General features: G+C 39.6%; 1 protein-coding gene across 1 annotated transcript; it reads right to left on the bottom strand.

Annotated features, from left to right (window-relative positions):
* Positions 1-1,855: 1,855 nt before the first annotated feature.
* LOC117515886 (ADP-ribosylation factor 4) lies at positions 1,856-18,641 on the bottom strand. Its single transcript, XM_034176658.1, has 6 exons — positions 18,441-18,641; positions 15,716-15,796; positions 12,159-12,268; positions 11,499-11,570; positions 3,272-3,394; positions 1,856-3,170 (listed from the first exon to the last, which is right to left on the bottom strand). Exons 1-6 carry the CDS (start codon positions 18,505-18,507, stop codon positions 3,087-3,089), a joined length of 537 nt encoding a protein of 178 aa, XP_034032549.1. The 5' UTR covers positions 18,508-18,641; the 3' UTR covers positions 1,856-3,086.
* Positions 18,642-20,815: the final 2,174 nt, after the last annotated feature.

Genomic DNA, 20,815 nt, shown 5'->3' with positions numbered 1-20,815 from the left:
AGTGGGAGAACTTGAAAAATCACGGGGTGTTCAAATACTTATTTTCCTCACTGTAGCTTCTCTAAAAATTTTAGTCTTATCAATGTTCCGTTTTGGCACCGTTCATCCTTGATGCAAAAGACATAAGCAATACCAAACAGCAAATGTCGGATCTCCACATTTTGTGTGTGATGAAAATTGTATACACGCACACAGAGGTTTTGTATTTTCTGCATTCTGCTGTAAGCAGGTGCTTTTAATTTGACAGAGACAGTGACAGAAGACATTAAAAGCAATTCACTTGTAGTACGTACCAGGAGCATGACACTTTAGTCATTCGTGGTAACAATATAACACTTAAAACAACACCAATTGATCTACAAAAACATAATAAATCAATAACACTAACAACACTTAAATTAATATGAACCACAATAACATTTAAATCCCCCAAACTCCCGTGGTACATTGCAGCACAATATCTATTTGTTTACTAGTTAGCTAAAATCACCAATTTCTCAAAAAAAAATATTAGTCCTGTCATCTTTCTGTTTTCACGGTGTTCATCCTTGACCCAAAATGCATAAGCATACCAAACGACAAAGGTCAGCTCTCCCCGGTTTCACCATACACAAGCACACACACAAAGGCAACTTGGCTATTATAACATGTTAGAATGTACAATCCAAAAAGTTGGAAAAGAAAAAATACAGGTACATTTTGTCCATCAAACATGCCTATTTTTTGGTACATTCCACCAAAATGTACTTTTTCAATTCCTGTATTTCAAAATTACCCAAGGGGCATGCCTGACTTCATTTGTATTTTGCTTAATTTTCACTCTAATGTCCACCGCAATTGGTACATATATGTTGGTAGGTTCTGGGATTACCCAAGCAAGATCAGGCTTGTTAAAAGTCAATCACCGTAGTCAAGATCGTGGTCTGGCCAACTCTGTGTTGGTGTTTTTACTGATTTCCACTAATCCCATAATGACTGTGATTGTGTCAAATTGACAATGAAAATTAAATTTGGCAAAGGTCAAGGAATCAGTTTTTGTTCCAAATGCGGTACACTTACTGTAGGTGTTTACTAAAATTGCCATAGGACAGTCAGCCAGAGGTCACTGGGATTAACTGTCAGATTTCAACAGAATTTACCATCTTCAGGCACACTGATATGACTACTTAACTATAAAATTATCAACCCACTGTCGGACACCGATTGTCATGCAATTATCGTTTAAGTCATCATGGCAATCCCTTGGTGGCAAGGAAGACTGAATCTCATTTAAATAAGACTGTCCTAAATTGTGCAACTATTGTCCTTAAATGTTGCCTTGGATCATATTTTCCCATAATCCTTCACTTTTTTTTATGTGGAACTGTTTCAAAGAAGCTTGCTAGCTGAATATTCTGCCTCTCAGAGCCACCACCCCTCCAAAAAAAGAGAGAGAAAAAAAAAAGAGACATGCTACATGGCTCATTATTCATCCTTCATTGTTCGGTGGGATCAGGGGATCACCCAAGTATACGCTTTTGTTAATAAACAAAACTGGTCAAGTGGTTCTTGAGACATCACGCTAGCAAGGGTGGCAATGACAATATCTTGAATATCTCACTGTAACCTTGAAACTGACCCCAAGGTCACAGTAATCGACTGTAGTCGGGGATCACCCAAGTACACCCTTTCGTTAAATATGAATGAAACTGGTCAACTCGTTCTTGAGATATGTTAAGTGAAAATGGACTCAAGCATACTGATTGGTATACCAACCCCCCCCCCCCCCATTTGATACCACGGGGACAAAAAAAATGAATGACGCTTCAACTCCAAACAGCATCTGCCTGCCCTCAATAATCAACACAGTGGATAATCAGCATTTTTAAGTGACTTTATTTTAAGCTCTTTTTTTGTAAAACTGTTAGCACATCAACATTAGGTGTACCAGCTTCATGCAGCATTTGAAAGCATTGTTTGGAATGTCGACCCAGCCAAACTTGACTGCGGGTGTGTTTTTACATTTTGGGTGTAGGTAAGGGGCAAGTAATAATAATCATAGAAAAAAAAAACCTACAGTATTTTCAATTTGCACACAAGCTGCAATAAACACTGGCCAAGTCAAAAAGGAAAAAAACATGAGGCTACTTGTTTATGTGGACTTTAATTACACTTCTATCCATCAAAGGAAAAAAGCACCTTCAAGAATGGAGACTCATTTTTCTTCATTAAAAAAAAAAAAAAAAAAAATTGTAGATTAAAAAAAAGATGTGAAGAGGAGTGTGGGGCAATTCACATGTTCAATGACTTACTTGTGGAGATTTAAGCTGCAAATCACATTTATACTCAGCCTGCTGTAGTGCAGAACAGCACAAGAGGAAATGTTACTGCAATACTGTCTTACAAAAGCAATAAAGCCACTAAAACATCTAAAGAGGGAGCATGACCTAAGCATGAGATAATAAGAGGATTACTTAAGATTTGTGTAGCAAGGGGCCAGAAGGCACAATGTTCCCTTTTAGAAACAGTTTACAGGGAGTCCACAACACAATGTGACACCACTGCAATCTTCATTCGCCTCATTTTACAGGTCTGTATGGATGGGCACAGCAGGAATGAGCAAAGGTACAAGAGAGAGATGAACAGTTTGTTGCCAAATGCAAATTATCATTCACCACGGCTCTGAGGGTTCCTTAAGTCCAGGGTTGCTAAGAAGGATAACCAAGTCTGAAAATTAGACAAGTGGACGATAACTGCCTAGAGAAGATAACTCCTTTCACATACTGTGTATCCACACACAGTGTGAAGGAAAGGGGGTGGGAGTGGGGGGAGACCGTTGACATTTTCTTAATAAATTTATGCTCATCATGCATTTAAACAGGAAATTACAACTCGCTGCTAGATGGTGGAAAAAAAGCAGTAGTAATAATATAGTAATAATGGGGGGGAAAGATATTAAAATGTTACAATAGTGATTACACTGTCCACCAGCTTTGTCCTTTTTTGTGACCACAGGTGCATGAAGACCAAACAGCTCAAGAATCAATGTCTGTCTTCTGTCCTGCGGTGCTCCATGTCTCACTGTCGCCCTTTCAGCAAAAACCTCTTTACTTCACCAGCTCGTTGGAAAGCCAGTCAAGTCCTTCGTACAGCCCTGTACCGGTGGTGGCGCAGGTCGCCTGAATGTACCACTGTGGAGTCAAACCATATGGAGTTTGATTATGTGTGGCTTTGTATGCGACTTAAATTTATATTCCACTACAGGAATGTCTACCTTATTCTCATGACTTACTTTTCTGCGGAAGGTCTGCAACTGAAGTTTATCTGTGAGTTCGTCGACTGTTAAAGCGTTGGGTAGATCCTGTTTGTTAGCGAACACCAGCAAAATAGCATCTCGCAACTCATCCTCCTGCAACTGCAGAAACAAACGAGATTTAACTACAAGCGGCACCCAGAACTCTCGCTACAGTTGCCGGGCTAATAATGGCGCAATGGCCACAATTATTACCACTCACAACTGACAGAGAATTCTGACATTTATTACCATCAGACCTTTATGACATAAGGTGAAAAGACTCCAGAATAAGATCAACGCAAAGACTAACTCAAAATTTTAAAGAAACTGAAGCAGATTAAAAGGAAATAGTTGAAGACAGTAGAGCTGCATGATTTGAAGAAAATGTCACATTGCAATTATTGTGGGAAATATTGTGATATGGTAAATGTAGTCTTACTATGCTGCAGTCAGGTCCATAAGTATTTGAACAGTGAATGTTTTGTAATGTTGCCAATACATATCACAATAGAATTAAAAGAAAAGACGTGCTCGACTTTCAGCTTTACTCAGGGGATTTCACAATAACCATTTAGGCATAAGCCACAATTATATAAAGTCCCATCTAGGGATGGGTATCGAGAACCGGTTCCTTTCGGGTATCATTAAGAAATGGTTCGATCCACCGACATCAATAACCTTTTTACTTAACGATTCCCTTATCAGTCCTTCAGAGTGGCCGTTGTTTTTGGGGGTGTTTGTCAGGAAAGTTATAACTTCTCAAGATTGATTACAGACCCTGCAGCAGGTCTGTAATCAACTTTTCTGCAGCGCAGCTTTGCTTTGAACCCTGATACAATCGAAGCAGTGATTCGCAGATTGAAGCAGTGCTTCGATCATTGTTTCGTTTATTAATTTTTTTCTTTCGCTTTCCTGCGCTAAAACCCTAAAAAGCATATAACTGAGTATTATTTACCTTTTTATGTTAAACCGACCTGTTATGGTTTTCTGAAACAGTTGATAGATGTATTTTATAACTTAAAAATGGGACCGATGCTAACACGTTAGCATGTCTATGGCATTTACATTTCAATGTTAAGTTAGCATTAAGCATGTGCAGCTGTCAAGCGTTTGTTGTTGTAAAAGAGTCAAATGTATTACAAACTATTTTTTTATTTATTTTTGTTTATATATTAATAGCAAGCACAACAATAATAGTAATAAGTAATCTAATGATTATATACAATTTTAGAGAAAGAGACAAAAACAACCTTAATGAAAACACAACAGAAAATATAAAACCAACTAACAATGAACATACATAAATAAATACATACATACATACATACAGAAATAAATAAGTGTTTCCTATGAACACCTAGTGACTCTTACACCTCTATTTCATCCCTGTCTTATTTAAGTTTAATGACTGTTTCGGTCAAACCATATTTTCAATATGTTAATTTCTTCAGTGATTTGCTCCAGAACTATCTGCCAAACCAGAAAACTGCTGAATCCTAGTAAGAGCAGAATACTACTGGAATGAATTTGATTAAGTTTTTTTTTTTTTCTCACCTAAATGAATGCTGCAGTCACTCCAGTTTATTGTCTGGAATAGTCCCAGATTGCATTTCAGAGCTTCTAGAATTCAGACATTTTCATGGAGGTGGTGTTGGGGGGTAATTTTGGGTTTCAGCTCTTTTTGTTTTTCACCACTTTCATCCCTGAATATGTGAAATCGTGATTCACTTTTGTGCGGATTAAAGTTAGTAACAGGGACCCCTGTCTTGTTGCGAGAAAGAAACGAGAATCGTCCTCTGTTCTGTACACACAGCTCCAAACGCTGTGCGGCTCTCTGCCGAGTCAAGTTAGAACGATAGAATCCAGTCGGAATGAATATCTTCAAAGCAAAACACCATTTTATTTTTATTTATGTCCAGAGATCACGGATACAGTGACCAATTTCATATTTATTTACTTTAAGACTTAATGAAATACATAGAACCCTGCAAAGCCTACTTTTAGTACAAAATTCACAAGAGGTATCGAAAAGGGAATCGAAAAGGAATCGGATCGATAATGGCATCGATAGATAAAATCTTAGCAATACCCATCCCTAGTCCCATCACTTCCAGAGTTGATAAATAATTTGACAAACTGATTACTGTTATATAAGCCAGGGAATGGATCCATGAACAAGTCACTGAATACATCTTGGTCTTGACTTACTTCAGTCATTAATACAAACAAAATGGTAATGTATGCAAATCTGTGTGGAGTAGACAGTTCTCAAAAACTGAGTACTACCCATACAAGGAGACTCGAGAGGTGAGCCTTGAAAAACACCCAAGCTTCTGTGGCTGTGAGAGGAGAAGCTGCTCATAGAGTAACAAATGGCTGCAATTGCTAAATGGTTAATGTGATATATTTAACACAATGTTAATGGGCTAACATTAGCATGAAAACTCAATAAATAAATAAATAAATAAAAAAATAAAAACCTATTCATGTTTGGTTTTTGCGTGTGTTTTTTTTTTGCCGACAGACTAGCCCTGCGACAGACTGCCGGCATGTCCAGGCCCTCTCGCCCTATGGCTGGTGGGATAGACTCCAGTGACCCCTTAAGTAAGCAGGTACACAAAATGAATGAATGAATACCAGAAAGACTAAGTAATGGACTAACTAACACACAGATTTGGGTCCAAGACGAATACGGTACAGAGACCTACACAGAAAAACACATTGATTGTTTCATTTCAAATCTTTGTGGTGTTGTACAGAGGCAACATGACAACCAGTGCGACAACGACACAGAGCTCACCTGGTTTTATTCTCCGAACTAATCCTCCACACTATGTAAAAACTATGACATGCAGTAAACAATGCTCTTGTAAATAACTTGTAAATTTTGAGTGATTTTAGTATTTACCCTACTGTGTAAATACACTTCTGAATGAAACCTGAACTATCAGGTGAAATAGGTGAAATCTTAGGGAATAGTAATTCACACACTACTGTGAATATTTTTCTGGTAGTTGGCTGTCTTCCAAAATCTTTATGATAATGTGTCCAACAGTCCGGACGAGCTAATAAAAATGGTGACACTGTCCAAATACTAGTGAACCTGTGTGTGCCACAATGGCTTCCTCTGTCCTAGATTGTGTCAATGGAATCTTGATAAATGGGGTAGTACCTGCTAGCCTGAAGCACGCGGTTGTCCAACTGTTAATAAAAAAGGCTGGTTTTGATCCTGGTGACCTATCCAACTTTTGCCCTATTTCCAAACTAACATTTCTGTCAAAAGTGTTGGAGAAAATTGTTTATAATCAGCTGAAAGCATTCTTAGATGAGCATGAAATTGCTGAGTTCTTTAAATCTGGTTTTAAGAATTTTCACAGTACTGAGTCAGCTTTGATGAGGGTTTTTAACAACATTCCGGTATCCACTGATTCTGGTCACACTGTTTTGGTGTTGTTGGATCTGACCACTGAGGTCGACAGTGAATCATGAGATCCTCCTGGATTGCCTTAAGAATGTGGTCAGCATTCAGGGCTATGCTCTAGAATGGTTCAGATCCTACTTAACGGATAGGAGTTTTTGTGTAAGACTTGGAGATTTTGTTTCCTCCACGCATCCCCTGTCATGTGGTGTGCCACAAGGGTCCATTCTTGGGCCACTTTTTTCATTGTATTTGTTTCCACTGGGATCAGTTTTCGTAGATTTGGGGTGTCATTTCACCTCTATGTCGATGACAGCCAAATCTATGTGCCCCCAGAGCATTAGAATGCATTCAGTGCCAATCAACTTTTATCCCGCGTTCACACCGGGTGCGATGCGAGCGACTGCAGCCACAGGTTGCCATGTAATCCCTATGTAAGGATGCGCTTTGGCGCCAAACCGCGCAGCGCGACGCGATGGACGCGAGTGAAGCGATTTTGAGCGTTCTGCGCATTTGTGGCGCGATATTGCGTCGCGTCACGTCGCGTTGTCCTCTTCCCCAAGTTCAAAAATCTGAACTTTTTCGTCTCGTCGTGCCGCGATGACCAATCAGGGACTGAATATGTAGTGACGTGGAGATGTCTGGAGTTTCACTGAAGATGTGAACATGTCCTGTATCTGGTAGCAGCCTGTGAGCAGGACTTATGTCTCTTTTGTCCTTTATTTCACAATCATGACAGTTTTTGGAGCGAACAGCAGCGGGGAGCGGAGTTTCTTTTTCTTTTACGTGCGCGCGCGAATCGTCCTGGAGATTATTTTACTTATTAACTACACAGCTGTATAATAACGCAAATGGTGACTGGTTTCTAAACACAATTATGACAAGAGTTTTTTGGGGGAAGAGCCAGCTGCAGCAAGCAGCGGAGTTTCTTTCTTTCTTTTTGTTTAATTATTTACATGTGCGCGCGCGAACGGGACAGTTGATCCTCAAACTGGCTCCCGCAGAGGTGGAATGACCACTGAAAGTGGCCGTCACCCAGACACAGCTCCTGGAGCATATAATGATACTCTCTGTATTGGGAGCTTTCCACAGCAACTCGCTCCGTGTGATCAAGGTCCGTCATGTTAGCTTGACGGACAACCGGAGCCGGCGAGCGGAATGGAAGCTCCTCCTATTTGATGATGCACCGGGGCGAATTTTCGCAGCGAAAGTCCACCCAAGCAGAGCGACACACCGGGCGAAGGAGGCGCGTCCGTCGCCTGGTGACCCACGTGAATTTGTAGCGTCTGATCGCGCCCGGTGTGAACGCGGCATAGTGCATTGAGAACATTAAAGACTGGATGTCCACAAACTTTCTACTCTTTTTAATGAAAAGAAAACTGAAGTTCTTATGGCCGGGCCAAGTAAATCAGGTTGTTGTGGTTCAATAAACCTTGGACAACTGACAATGTATTAAATCTAGTCTGTAACTTTGGTGTGAAAATGGATGGAGATTTTAAACTTTATAAACAAATCAGTGCTGTTGTAAAGGCAAGCCCCTTTCACACCAGGCCCACTTCAAGTTGCATCGTACGGCATCATGTCGACGCCACGTGGATGCAACCTAGTGCCGAGATGATGTAGCTCAATGCCAAGAACACCGTGATGGACGCAAAGGATGAAGCAAATCGGACGCCAAAAATTAAACATGTTTCATTTTTTCTGCGTCAAGCGAAGGACGCAGAAAGTGGTTTATACGCATGTCAGGGCAACGGGATGGTACTCAATGTGATTCCTGCTGTGTTCTATTGTTCCTGAGCTACAGATCACGCAAGATTGTTGACACAAACCTTTTATACCGTGTACACAATGCAGTAAATCTACACCACACGTGAACAATTACAAGAAAAAAAAATCCTCAGATTGCAGCCTGACCACAGCTCATTGTGCTCACCTTGTCAAATTCTCTCTGATTGTGCTAAAGTCCATAAATAAGTCCTGCTACAGACTGACTGCGAGAGACAGGACATGTCCACATCCAGTAAAAACACCAGACTTCTCCATGTCCACTCACGGACAGTTCGCGCGTGTGCAAACACGCGCAAGCTGGCTGCAGCTCCCGGTCACAGGAAGAAAGATAAACTGTAAGAGAACTCAGAGCGCAGACCTGCAGCTCAGAACACGACATAGAAACTGGACAAGAAATCAGAGCGCACACAGACTGGCTGCAGCACCTCCTCTCTACCCCCTGCTGCGCGCACCTGACAGACATTCCTGCGTTGTCATGATGCCACATGAAGCGGGCCGGTGTGAAAGGGACTTCAGATAAAGCCCTCACTTTCAAGGCATCACTTGGAGATCTTAATCTATGGTTTTGTCATGACTTGGCTGGACTACTGTAATGTGTTGTACGTCGGTATCAGTCAGGCCTCGCTTGCACGGCTGCAGCTGGTTCAGAACGCTGCAGCCCATCTTTTAACTGGATCCTGGAAGCATGATCATATTTCACCCATTCTTTCTTCCCTTCACTGGTTGCCAGTTCGATATCATTATGCTTTTAAAATTTTATTGTTTGTTTTTAAATGTCTCAATAATCTTGCCCCACATTATCTGTCTGACCTGCTCGTGTCTTATTCTCCATCACGTTCTCTTAGGTCACAAGATCAAGCTCTGCTTGTAGTTCCTAGACCAAGCTCAAACTTAGAGGTGATAAAGCTTGTTCTGTTGCTGGTCCCAGATTGTGGAATGACCTGCCTCTCTGCATCAGGCTGGCAAGAGTCACTTCGAGTCTTTAAATCTCACCTTAAAACATATTTGTTTTCTTTGGCTTTTGACTCGAGAGTTTATGATTTTACTGTTGTAAAGATTTATACTGTTGCCACTGTTGTCTACCATGTATTTATTTTATAAATGTCTTTTTTATACAGCACTTTGGTCAACCTTGTTGATTTTTAATGTGCTCTACAAATAAACTGGATTGGATGACCTCAGGCTGCAGTGACACCCGCACAAAAATCATTTTTGCGGTGATCGGGTTTGCGATCACGATTTCCTGCAGTAATTGAGCTGTAAACTGAAATCCATAAACTACTTAAACTGAAAAAACAGATATATAGTATGAATGATATTCATATTTTGCGGACCCGCGTTCACGTTTTGTGAGATTTTTTTGTTTTCAATATTCACATTTTGCAATTAACGGTTTGTGGATAATTCATGATTTTCAGCTGATTCACGTTTTGGGGGTTAACACAGGTATTATTTTCACTCACTCACCTCAAACAAATTTTTGTCCGTTGCTCAAAGTAATTAATCTTGTAGTTTTGACTCGCAGAGAGTTAAACTCTTGTCTGAATGCTAATGGCGCTATCATTTTTAAACAAATATGTAAGACTGCTTTTTTGCATTTACGCAATATCTCTAAAATTAGAAAGGTCTTGTCTCAGAGTGATGCTGAAAAACTAATTCATGCATTTATTTCCTCTAGGCTGGACTATTGTAATTCATTATTATCAGGTTGTCCTAAAAGTTCCCTGAAAAGCCTTCAGTTAATTCAAAATGCTGCAGCTAGAGTACTAACAGGAACTAGAAGGAGAGAGCATATCTCACCCATATTGGCCTCTCTTCATTGGCTTCCTGTTAATTCTAGAACAGAATTTAAAATTCTTCTTCTTACTTATAAGGTTTTGAATAATCAGGTCCCATCTTATCTTAGGGACCTCATAGTACCATATCACCCCAATAGAGCGCTTCGCTCTCAGACTGCAGGCTTACTTGTAGTTCCTAGGGTTTGTAAGAGTAGAATGGGAGGCAGAGCCTTCAGCTTTCAGGCTCCTCTCCTTCGGAACCAGCTCCCAATTCAGATCAGGGAGACAGACACCCTCTCTACTTTTAAGATTAGGCTTAAAACTTTCCTTTTTGCTAAAGCTTATAGTTAGGGCTGGATCAGGTGACCCTGAACCATCCCCTAGTTATGCTGCTATAGACTTAGACTGCTGGGGGGTTCCCATGATGCACTGAGTGTTTCTTTCTCTTTTTGCTGTGTATGCACCACTCTGCATTTAATCATTAGTGATTGATCTCTGCTCCCCTCCACAGCATGTCTTTTTCCTGGTTCTCTCCCTCAGCCCCAACCAGTCCCAGCAGAAGACTGCCCCTCCCTGAGCCTGGTTCTGCTGGAGGTTTCTTCCTGTTAAAAGGGAGTTTTTTCTTCCCACTGTCGCCAAGTGCTTGCTCACAGGAGGTCGTTTTGACCGTTGGGGTTTTTACGTAATTATTGTATGGCCTTGCCTTACAATATAAAGCGCCTTGGGGCAACTGTTTGTTGTGATTTGGCGCTATATAAATAAAATTGATTGATTGATTTTTAGCAGCTGAAGGATTCACCCGTTAACTCCACTTAATGTATGATTACTGGAGGAAAAACGCAGCTTGTGACTTTTAATGTCCACAACAAAGTAAACCGTTAGGACAACAACAGTGCAGTCCCCAAAAATATCACTTTAAACACTCTTAAGCCCAAAACAAATGAACCCTTCTTCTTTGGAAATTATTGGTGGCTTGCAAACCAACACTGTGTACTACTGCCACCAACTGTTTGGGCGTGGAACTGAAATGAATGACTGACATGTCAAAAACAACCCGGAAACGTTCACCACGTGAGTAAAAACCCTGATTTTCTTTAATTTCCGGAAAACTCATCACTGAATTTAAAAGTTTCCCCGTCATCCTGTGATGACCCACAAAATTACAGTCATAATAATCCTCAACTCTGCATTTCTGTAATACACAAATTACCCTTCAGAGTACAACACAGCTGATACTTACCATTTTTTTGAGCTCTTCTGCAGACTCGCCTATTCTTTCTTTGTCATTGCTGTCCACTACGAAGATGAGACCCTAAATTTAGAAAAGGACAGAAACAACCATTAAAAAAAGCTCACTGTGATCAAGTACTTCACTCCAATTAATTGTAGAGACAGTATAAGATCTACTTACTTTAAAACTGCTGAAAAAAGTACAACTTGTATTATTTTTTTAAGTTGCAACATCAGCAAACTTTGATATATGCTCATTAAGTGGCTTAGCAGAATTTCTAAGCATTCATTGACGACAACTTCTTGGCAGATAAAACTTTATTTTAATTAAACTATACAGCAGCTGGAGCACAATAAATTCATTATAAAATAACAGGCTTTCAACGAGGCCAAACTATTTAGAAATAAATTGATTTACACCAGCAAATCAGCTATGAAACCTTTCTAAATAATGTTACTATATACAAGTTTAAGTATCCTACAAAAAACTAGAGTGAAGAAAAATAAATGATTATAAAAATTGCATCTTCTTTTTCTCCTTTTGGCATGACACAATGCCAATCCTCTTTTGAAATGCACTTGACAGTGTCACAGTAAAGGCGTGACCTACTCTCTAATTATTACCATTGTAAAAAGTTGTCCCCAAGCAGTGTGACACTCTCACTCATACCTCTGTGTTCTGGAAGTAATGTCTCCAGAGGGGTCTGATCTTGTCCTGGCCGCCCACATCCCACACAGTGAAACAGATATTTCTATATTCTACTGTCTCCACATTGAAGCCTTTATGATGGAAAGAAAGAGAGAAAGAGAGAGAAATAAAACTGGAAAATCAGCACTGCTCAAAAAATTACTGACATGTTTAAAAGTTATGGGAAATATTAGTTGCCAGAAGAGAAAGAATCTATTAAACTCAGTGAGGATCTGGATCTGCATGCAGGTTTAAGACTATATTCATTTTGTCAGTAACTCAAAAACAAAATACAAGTATTATGACCCCAACTGCATTTTGGAGTGGTTCTGGACTTGTGCTCTATCAAGGGATGTTCTAATTCAAGAAAAAGCAAATCATCACTTTTATTCAACTGCTCCCAAGGAAAAATAAAAGCCTGCATTCCCATTGTGATTAAGACATTAGTGATGATGACAAACATTCAACAACTATGAGAAACTAATAGAATGTTAGGTTTAGTTCTTGTCTACTCTTACTCCCTGCATTAAACAACCTGTTAGTCTATTTGGGATTAATATCAGATTCAAAGTCGGTTAGGGCTGCGCAATGCATCTGATTTCAAGCAATACTGACAATTATTGATCTTTTTAATCACGTATTTTTAAAAGGTATCAAGTTATATCAAAGGTTGCAGGACTTGCTGAGAAGCAGTGTAATCAGAGGTTATTACTGAGTAGACCTAAAGTTTGTTTAAGATCATTAGCAGCAGTACACAGAAAAACTCTCTCCTCTGTATTTCTTCTGCTTTTAAAACATTCTAACGCTGCGCTGACACTTGCATGACTTTGATGGATGCATGTCGTCATGACAATCCCAGCCACAGTGCCGTGCTTTGTTCCATAGCCTGCCATGCACTCTGCGCTGCACGCTGCGTATATAAGATAATTATTTCTTAGTGGATTACTCATTTTCTCTGCAATTTGTCTGTTGAAAACTGCTCTAATCGCTTCCTGAATCACAGAGGACGGTCCAGCAGTGGTGTTTGCACGTGCGCACTGAATGAGCTAGAGAAAGCATTTGGAGCCATCTAAAAAGGTAATTATTTGTCATGTTTACCTTGTCATGGCTTGATAAAACAGGTGCATGTTCTTTCCTTCTTGTCTGCTGCTGTTAAAGTATGTTTATGATAGATTAAACATCTCGTTATAATCCTTCAGACAAGCTGCGCTCTGATGCGATCCGCTGATGCAACCACTCGCTCCGTTCACTACTTCTTCACTCCCCTTGATGAGCTACATTTCGTGTTGGTGAGCAGATCGCGCCATGTAGCACGACATTTATGCATGAAGGATTTTTTTTGGGAACATTTCAAAATTCTCTTTGCGCAATTGCAGTCGTATATATACGAGGTCTGTTAGAAAAGTATCCGACATTTTTTTTTAAAAACCATATGGATTTGAATCACGTGTGATTGCACCAGACAAGCTTGAACCCTCGTGCGCATGCGTGAGTTTTTTCACGCCTGTCGGTTGCATCATTCGCCTGTGAGCAGGCTTTGAGTGAGCACTGGTCCATCTCTCTCGTCTATTTTTTATTGCGAATAAATGAACGATTTGGAGTTTTGCTGCATCAATTTTTTTCCAGAAACTGTGAGAGACCTCCAGGTGGACACCATTCGAAAAATTAATATGGCTTTCAGGGACGATTTTATGGGGATTAAACAGATTACAGGGTGTTACTGCCGCTTTAAGGACGGCCCACAACTGCTGAGAGCGCGGCGCGGAGGAGTTCTGCACGTTGCGGTGCAGCTGCTCGGCGCAAAGCAACGCCGTGATGAAGCCTCACGGGACATGTTCTGGCATGTCCAGCTCATCAATCACAATCGGATATTCACACGACTGGAAAGCAACTGGAATCCATCTGAAATCCACCTGAAAGCTGTCCTGTGAGACCAACACCGAGGTGGTTTTGTCCCGCGTAATGAACGGAGCCGTGGCGCGTCCCTCCGCTTTTCTTTCCATGAAAAAAAACTCCTGTAACGGTGGAATGTGCCGGAAAAAGTGCTGATGTCCACGTCTTTTCACAATTCCTGTGCTAGTCAGATGACATACCGGATCAAGACAGCGTCCAGTTTAAAAATGAACGGCACATTTCACTGTTACAGGAGTTTTTGTCATGGAAAGAGAAGCGTGGTGCAGCCGCTAGGCGCAAAGCAACGCTGTGATGAAGCCTCACGGGGCACGTTCTGGCATGTCCAGCTCATGCAACATACACACACACACACACACACACACACACATATTCTGTTTAGTGGGTTTTATTTTGAAAGCCCTGCACTTCTCGAGCAGACATGGCAACTTTGGATGGGTCACATGACAATGGTGTAACATCACAGAGACCCGTTAATTAATTGATTAATTGATTGACTGTTTACCATCACTGGCTGCACCACTGTCAAGGGGTTCCATGTAACACGATATATAACAACAACAACAAAAATTAGGTATCTTGCTATGCTCATTTCTCCCACAAGGATAATAAATTGTAAAACTCAAGATGGCTGCCATGCCATTCCAAAATATCTTCAAAATGCTCCATCTTTATTGCTATGTCAAACAGACAAATGATGTGTTATTACTTCTGCCAACGAAGCTGGGCAGACGTTATGTTTTCACCCCTGCCTGCAACCCACAATTTTTCATATATCATTATGAAATTTTTACAGAGAATTCATATCCTGATAGGCAAGAACTGATTTAATTTTCAAGGTCATAGGTCAAAGTCAGGGAAAATCTTGGAAAAATTCTCATACTTTGAAGGAATTTTCAAAAATTCTTAACTGTCAAAAAAAAAAAAAATTACATTTCTTTCATATCTGAGAGCTTTATGAAGGACAGCATCCTTTATCAACTGACAAAGTTTGATCTGGATCTGATCCGGATTACAGATTTTGTGGCCATTTAAATGCAACATTGAAACCCCCATTTAATGTATCTTTTACAATATATCTTAATCAAATGTGCCTCAAACACTCATTTGTGACAATGAGGTGCAAACTGGCACTATCAATAAATAGACGAAGTTTGATCCGCATCTTACCTGTATTGCAGATTTAGTGGATATTTGATTTTAACATTGAAAAGTCCTTTTGCTCTATATTTTGTATTATATTTTAGCTTATGAAAAGTCACTTCTAACAGGACTTTAATCTTACGAATTTTTTCCAAGGTAAAAATTTGTGGAATTGGAAACTAGTGTTGGCAGAGGTTTGAGCTATATGAGTGCAGTGCTCTAGTTCTGTATTAGTACATGCTGAGCCCATTCTAACTGTAGTTACACTGTCTTCTTTTTTTTAAGTTTGGCAATCTACGTTTTGTTATCATACCTATATCATACAATGTGCATTTTTTTTTTTACCATAAAAACACACTCATTTCACATATCTTGTGTTACAAATCACAACTGTGATACATATGACTATAGTTTTATTTACTGAACATTACACCACAATCTACAGGTCATACGATGCATATAAACCAGTTAAAAGAAATTCTTACCAATGGTTGGGATTGTGGTGACAACTTCACCAAGCTTCAGCTTGTACAAGATTGTAGTTTTCCCTGCAGCGTCCAACCCAACTACAGTGGAGGGGGAAGAATTGTGTGACAAAATTAATACTGGTGCTAAAGAGGACTCATCTCAACAGCTAGATGTACAAAACAAGACACCAAAGAAGACAAGTTTCAGACATTAAGACACATTTTAGCAACAGCAGAACCTCAATAACAAAATGTTCTTGAACACATTTTTAAAATCAATTGATCATGTCAGAAAATAGCAAAAAGTAAATCTGATGGTACCAGTAAAAAAAAAAGAAAAAAAAAAGGAGCTTCTACAGTGAAAAGCTAGATGGCTGGATGGGTCATACCACTTATGTACGAATGGCTATGAGATCAATTCTAACCCAAACCCTAATTAATATGGCTATTTATAGAGAAAATTTTGTATTATCAATACAGCTATGGTTTTTGAACAACTGGGCAGCATTGATAATATAACACTGTATCTGTACATAGCTATGCTAATTATCCCTTAGGGTTAGGGTTTCACCCATTGCTACACATCACATGCCTGATAACCAACAATCATTATACAACCCCTGGCAAAAATTGTGGAATCACTGGCCTTGGAGGATGTTCATTCAGTTGTTTAATTTTGTAGAAAAAAAGCAGATCACAGACATGACACAAAACTAAAGTCACTTCAAATGGCAACTTTCTGGCTTTAAGAAACACTATAAGAAATCAGGAAAAAAAATTGTGGCAGTCAGTAACAGTTACTTTTTTAGACCAAGCAGAGGGAAAAAAATATGGAATCACTCAATTCTGAGGAAAAAATTATGGAATCATGAAAAACAAAAGAAGGCTCCAACATGTCACTAGTATTTTGTTGCACCACCTCTGGCTTTTATAACAGCTTGCAGTCTCTGAGGCATGGACTTAATGAGTGACAAACAGTACTCTTCATCAATCTGGCTCCAACTTTCTCTGATTGCTGTTGCCAGATCAGCTTTGCAGGTTGGAGTCTTGTCATGGACCATTTTCTTCAACTTCCACCAAAGATTTTCAATTGGATTAAGATCCGGACTATTTGCAGGCCATGACATTGACCCTATGTGTCTTTTTGCAAGGAATGTTTTCACAGTTTTTGCTCTATGGCAAGATGATAATGCATCTTGCCATAGAGCATCTTGAAAAATGATTTCATCATCCCCAAACATCAGTGTCCAAAATATCAATGTAAACTTGTGCATTTATTGATGATGTAATGACAGCCATCTCCCCAGTGGCTTTACCTGACATGCAGCCCCATATCATCAATGACTGTGGACATTTACATGTTCTCTTCAGGCAGTCATCTTTATAAATCTCACTGGAACAGCACCAAACAAAAGTTCCAGCATCATCACCTTGCCCAAAGCAGATTCATCACTGAATATGACTTTCATCCAGTCATCCACAGTCCACAATTGCTTTTCCTTAGCCCATTGTAACCTTGTTTTTTTCTGTTTAGGTGTTAATGATGGCTTTCCTTTAGCTTTTCTGTATGTAAATCCCATTTTCTTTAGGCAGTTTCTTACAGTTCGGTCACAGACGTTGACTCCAGTTTCCTCCCATTCGTTCCTCATTTGTTTTGTTGTGCATTTTCGATTTTTGAGACATATTGCTTTAAGTTTTCTGTCTTGACGCTTTGATGTCTTCCTTGGTCTACCAGTATGTTTGCCTTTAACAACTTTCCCATGTTGTTTGTATTTGGTCCAGAGTTTAGACACAGCTGACTGTGAACAACCAACATCTTTTGCAACATTGCGTGATGATTTACCCTCTTTTAAGAGTTTGATAATCCTCTCCTTTGTTTCAATTGACATCTCTCGTGTTGGAGCCATGATTCATGTCAGTCCACTTGGTGCAACAGCTCTTCAAGGTGTGATCACTCCTTTTTAGATGCAGACTAACGAGCAGATCTGATTTGATGCAGGTGTTAGTTTTGGGGATGAAAATTTACAGAGTGATTCCATAATTTATTCCTCAGAACTGAGTGAGTCCATATTTTTTTTCCCTCTGCTTGGTCTAAAAAAGTAACCATTACTGACTGCCGCAATTTTTTTTTCTTGATTTCTTATAGTGTTTCTTAAAGCCAGAAAGTTGCCACCTGAAATGACTTTAGTTTTGTGTCATGTCTGTGATCTGCTTTTTTTCTACAAAATTAAACAACTGAATGAACATCCTCCGAGGCCGGTGATTCCATAATTTTTGCCAGGGGTTGTAGGATATAAGATGTAAGTGGTAGTAGGGACTCAGACGTCTAATCCAAAGGCAAAATCTAAGAACTAACGCCTAACAACAAACCCAAACCACAATCGGAAACAATACAGCAAAGTACGGACAGCCACTAGCAAATATGTATATATATATATATATATATATATATATATATATATATATTTATTTTATATTATAATTATTATTGATACAACTAAGTAAGGACAGTTTGAAAAGGTATATTCAGAATAAAGCTTTCGTTAGTACCACGTTATATTTTCAAACACAGTCACAAACTACAAACTCTACATTTAAAAAAGTGGAAAATATTCTTTCAGAAACAAGTTAAATTTCTTCGAGTATCATTTATAATCCGCTGTTGTCTTAAAAGCGCACAACGCTAAACACATAGCGGACAAGCTAAACGTAAGCTAGCTGCTGGTAAAGTAGCTTCTCTCACCCATTAAAATCCTCGTTTGTTTCTTGGAAAATAACCTGGTGAAAAGACTTGAAATGGAGAGCCCCATAGCTGGGTTTACACTTCCGAAGCGTTGCCACTAATGATACAAAGTACGAGGATGTTTCGACGAACGACTTATTCAAGTTTTTCCTCAGACCGTCTGAACTGCCACGTCCGGGCCAACGTGGAAGACTCGACGTCATCAGGTTTGAAGAAACTTTATCAACACCACAAATATATTTCATCATATTAAAGAAATTTAAGAAAACACGCAGACAAATGTACAATTTTAAAAAGGTTATGGTTTGTAGTTATAGAAAAAGGTATGTATCTGAATCTTCGGTATAATTTTGTGTTAGACTTCAAATAAATTATTATTTCCATCATATGGCAGTGGACCATAGTTTCTTTTTTCCCAGTTTCTTAAAGATTAATGCAAATGAAGTTCAGGACATATACAGTAACTGTGAAATGTTTATGTATCCATCCCACGACTTGTCTAAAGAAAACTGTCTGTAAAAGAGATGATTTAGTTGTATTATACTTTAAGGCCATGGTTCCCAACCTGGGGTTCAAGACCTCCTTAGGGGGGCGCCAAAGATCATAGAGGTGCCCATAGAGTTACATATATGTATTAAGCATATATGTAAGTTACATATATGTATTAAGCATATATGTAAGTTACATATATGTATTAAGCATATATGTAACTCTATGGGGGTGCCAGAGGTATAGTCTGCTCTGAGGTTATCAAAATTAAAAGATCACTTATCAGCAAGGTTGGGTAGGATTACTTTGAAATGTAATCCAAAAGTAATAAGATTACAAGTAATCCAAATGTATGTACGAGGGCTGTCAATAAAGTATAGGTCCTTTTTATTTTTTTCAAAAACTATATGGATTTCATTCATATGTTTTTACGTCAGACATGCTTGAACCCTCGTGCGCATGCGTGAGTTTTTCCACGCCTATCGGTGACGTCATTCGCCTGTGAGCACTCCTTGTGGGAGGAGTCGTCCAGCCCCTCGTCAGAATTCCTTTGTCTGAGAAGTTGCTGAGAGACTGGCGCTTTGTTTGATCAAAATTTTTTCTAAACCTGTGAGGCACATCGAAGTGGACACGGTTCGAAAAATGAAGCTGGTTTTCGGTGAAAATTTTAACGGCTGATGAGAGATTTTGAGGTGATACTGTCGCTTTAAGGACTTCCCACGGAGCGAGACGTCGCGCAGCGGTCCCAGGCGCCATCATCAGCCTGTTTCAAGCTGAAAACCTCCACATTTCAGGCTCTATTGATCCAGGACGTCGTGAGAGAACAGAGAAGTTTCAGAAGAAGTCGGTTTCAGCATTTTATCCGGATATTCCTCTGTTAAAGGAGATTTTTTTAATGAAAGACGTGCGGACGGGTCCGCGCGTCGGGACGCAGCCGGCGTGGTGCGGCGGCACAGGAAAAACACCTCCGTGTTGATAACCATTTGTAAAATCCAGGCGGCTTTTGATGGCTTTCAGTGGAGTGAGTATATGAGAAATTGTTTAACAGCTGGACATGTTCCAACTTGTCCTTAAGGCTTCCAACGGAGGTGTTTTTCCTGTGGCGGAGCGTCGCAGCAGCTGCGAGCCGACGCTGCAATCCGTCCGCACGTCTTTCATTAAAAAAATCTCCTTTAACAGTGGAATATCCGGATATAATGTTGAAACCGACTTCTTCTGAAAGTTCTCTGTTCTCTCATGACGTCCTGGATCAATAGAGCCTGAAATGTGGAGGTTTTCATCTTGAAACAGGCTGACGACGCCGCCTGAGAGCGCTGCGCAACGTCTCGCACCGTGAAAAGTCCTTAAAGCGACAGTATCACCTCAAAATCTCTCATCAGCCGTTAAAATTTTCACCGAAAACCAGCTTAATTTTTCGAACCATGTCCACTTCGATGTGTCTCACAGGTTTAGAAAAAATTTTGATCAAACAAAGCGCCAGTCTCTCAGCAACTTCTCAGACAAAGGAATTCTGACGAGGGGCTGGACGACTCCTCCCACAAGGAGTGCTCACAGGCGAATGACATCACCGACAGGCGTGGAAAAACTCACGCATGCGCACAAGGGTTCAAGCATGTCTGACGTAAAAACATATGAATGAAATCCATATAGTTTTTGAAAAAAATAAAAAGGACCTATACTTTATTGACAGACCTTGTACATACATACATGTAATCCACATGTATTCTTTCAGAGTAATCCTACCCAACCTTGCTCATCAGTTAAAGTCATAACACTTTCCTGACAATCATCACCAATGAAATTGAAACTTTTTTTTTGAATGAACAATATTATTATTATTATTATTATTATTATTATTATTAAATTCAATGTCATTACTGTCTACA

The sequence above is a fragment of the Thalassophryne amazonica genome, chromosome 8, assembly GCF_902500255.1.
Source record: "Thalassophryne amazonica chromosome 8, fThaAma1.1, whole genome shotgun sequence".
In the NCBI taxonomy this organism is placed as follows: domain Eukaryota; kingdom Metazoa; phylum Chordata; class Actinopteri; order Batrachoidiformes; family Batrachoididae; genus Thalassophryne; species Thalassophryne amazonica.
This window is presented reverse-complemented; position numbering and strand designations above follow the sequence as displayed.

What these genes read in the sequence shown, in the direction of transcription:
- LOC117515886 (XM_034176658.1), bottom strand. Translation starts at nt 18,507, where the DNA reads ATGGGGCTCTCCATTTCAAGTCTTTTCACCAGGTTATTTTCCAAGAAA. An exon ending in ACAAACGAGGATTTTAATGG is followed by an intron (nt 15,797 to 18,440) that starts GTGAGAGAAGCT and finishes CCTCCACTGTAG; the next exon opens with TTGGGTTGGACGCTGCAGGG. An exon ending in CACCACAATCCCAACCATTG is followed by an intron (nt 12,269 to 15,715) that starts GTAAGAATTTCT and finishes TCCATCATAAAG; the next exon opens with GCTTCAATGTGGAGACAGTA.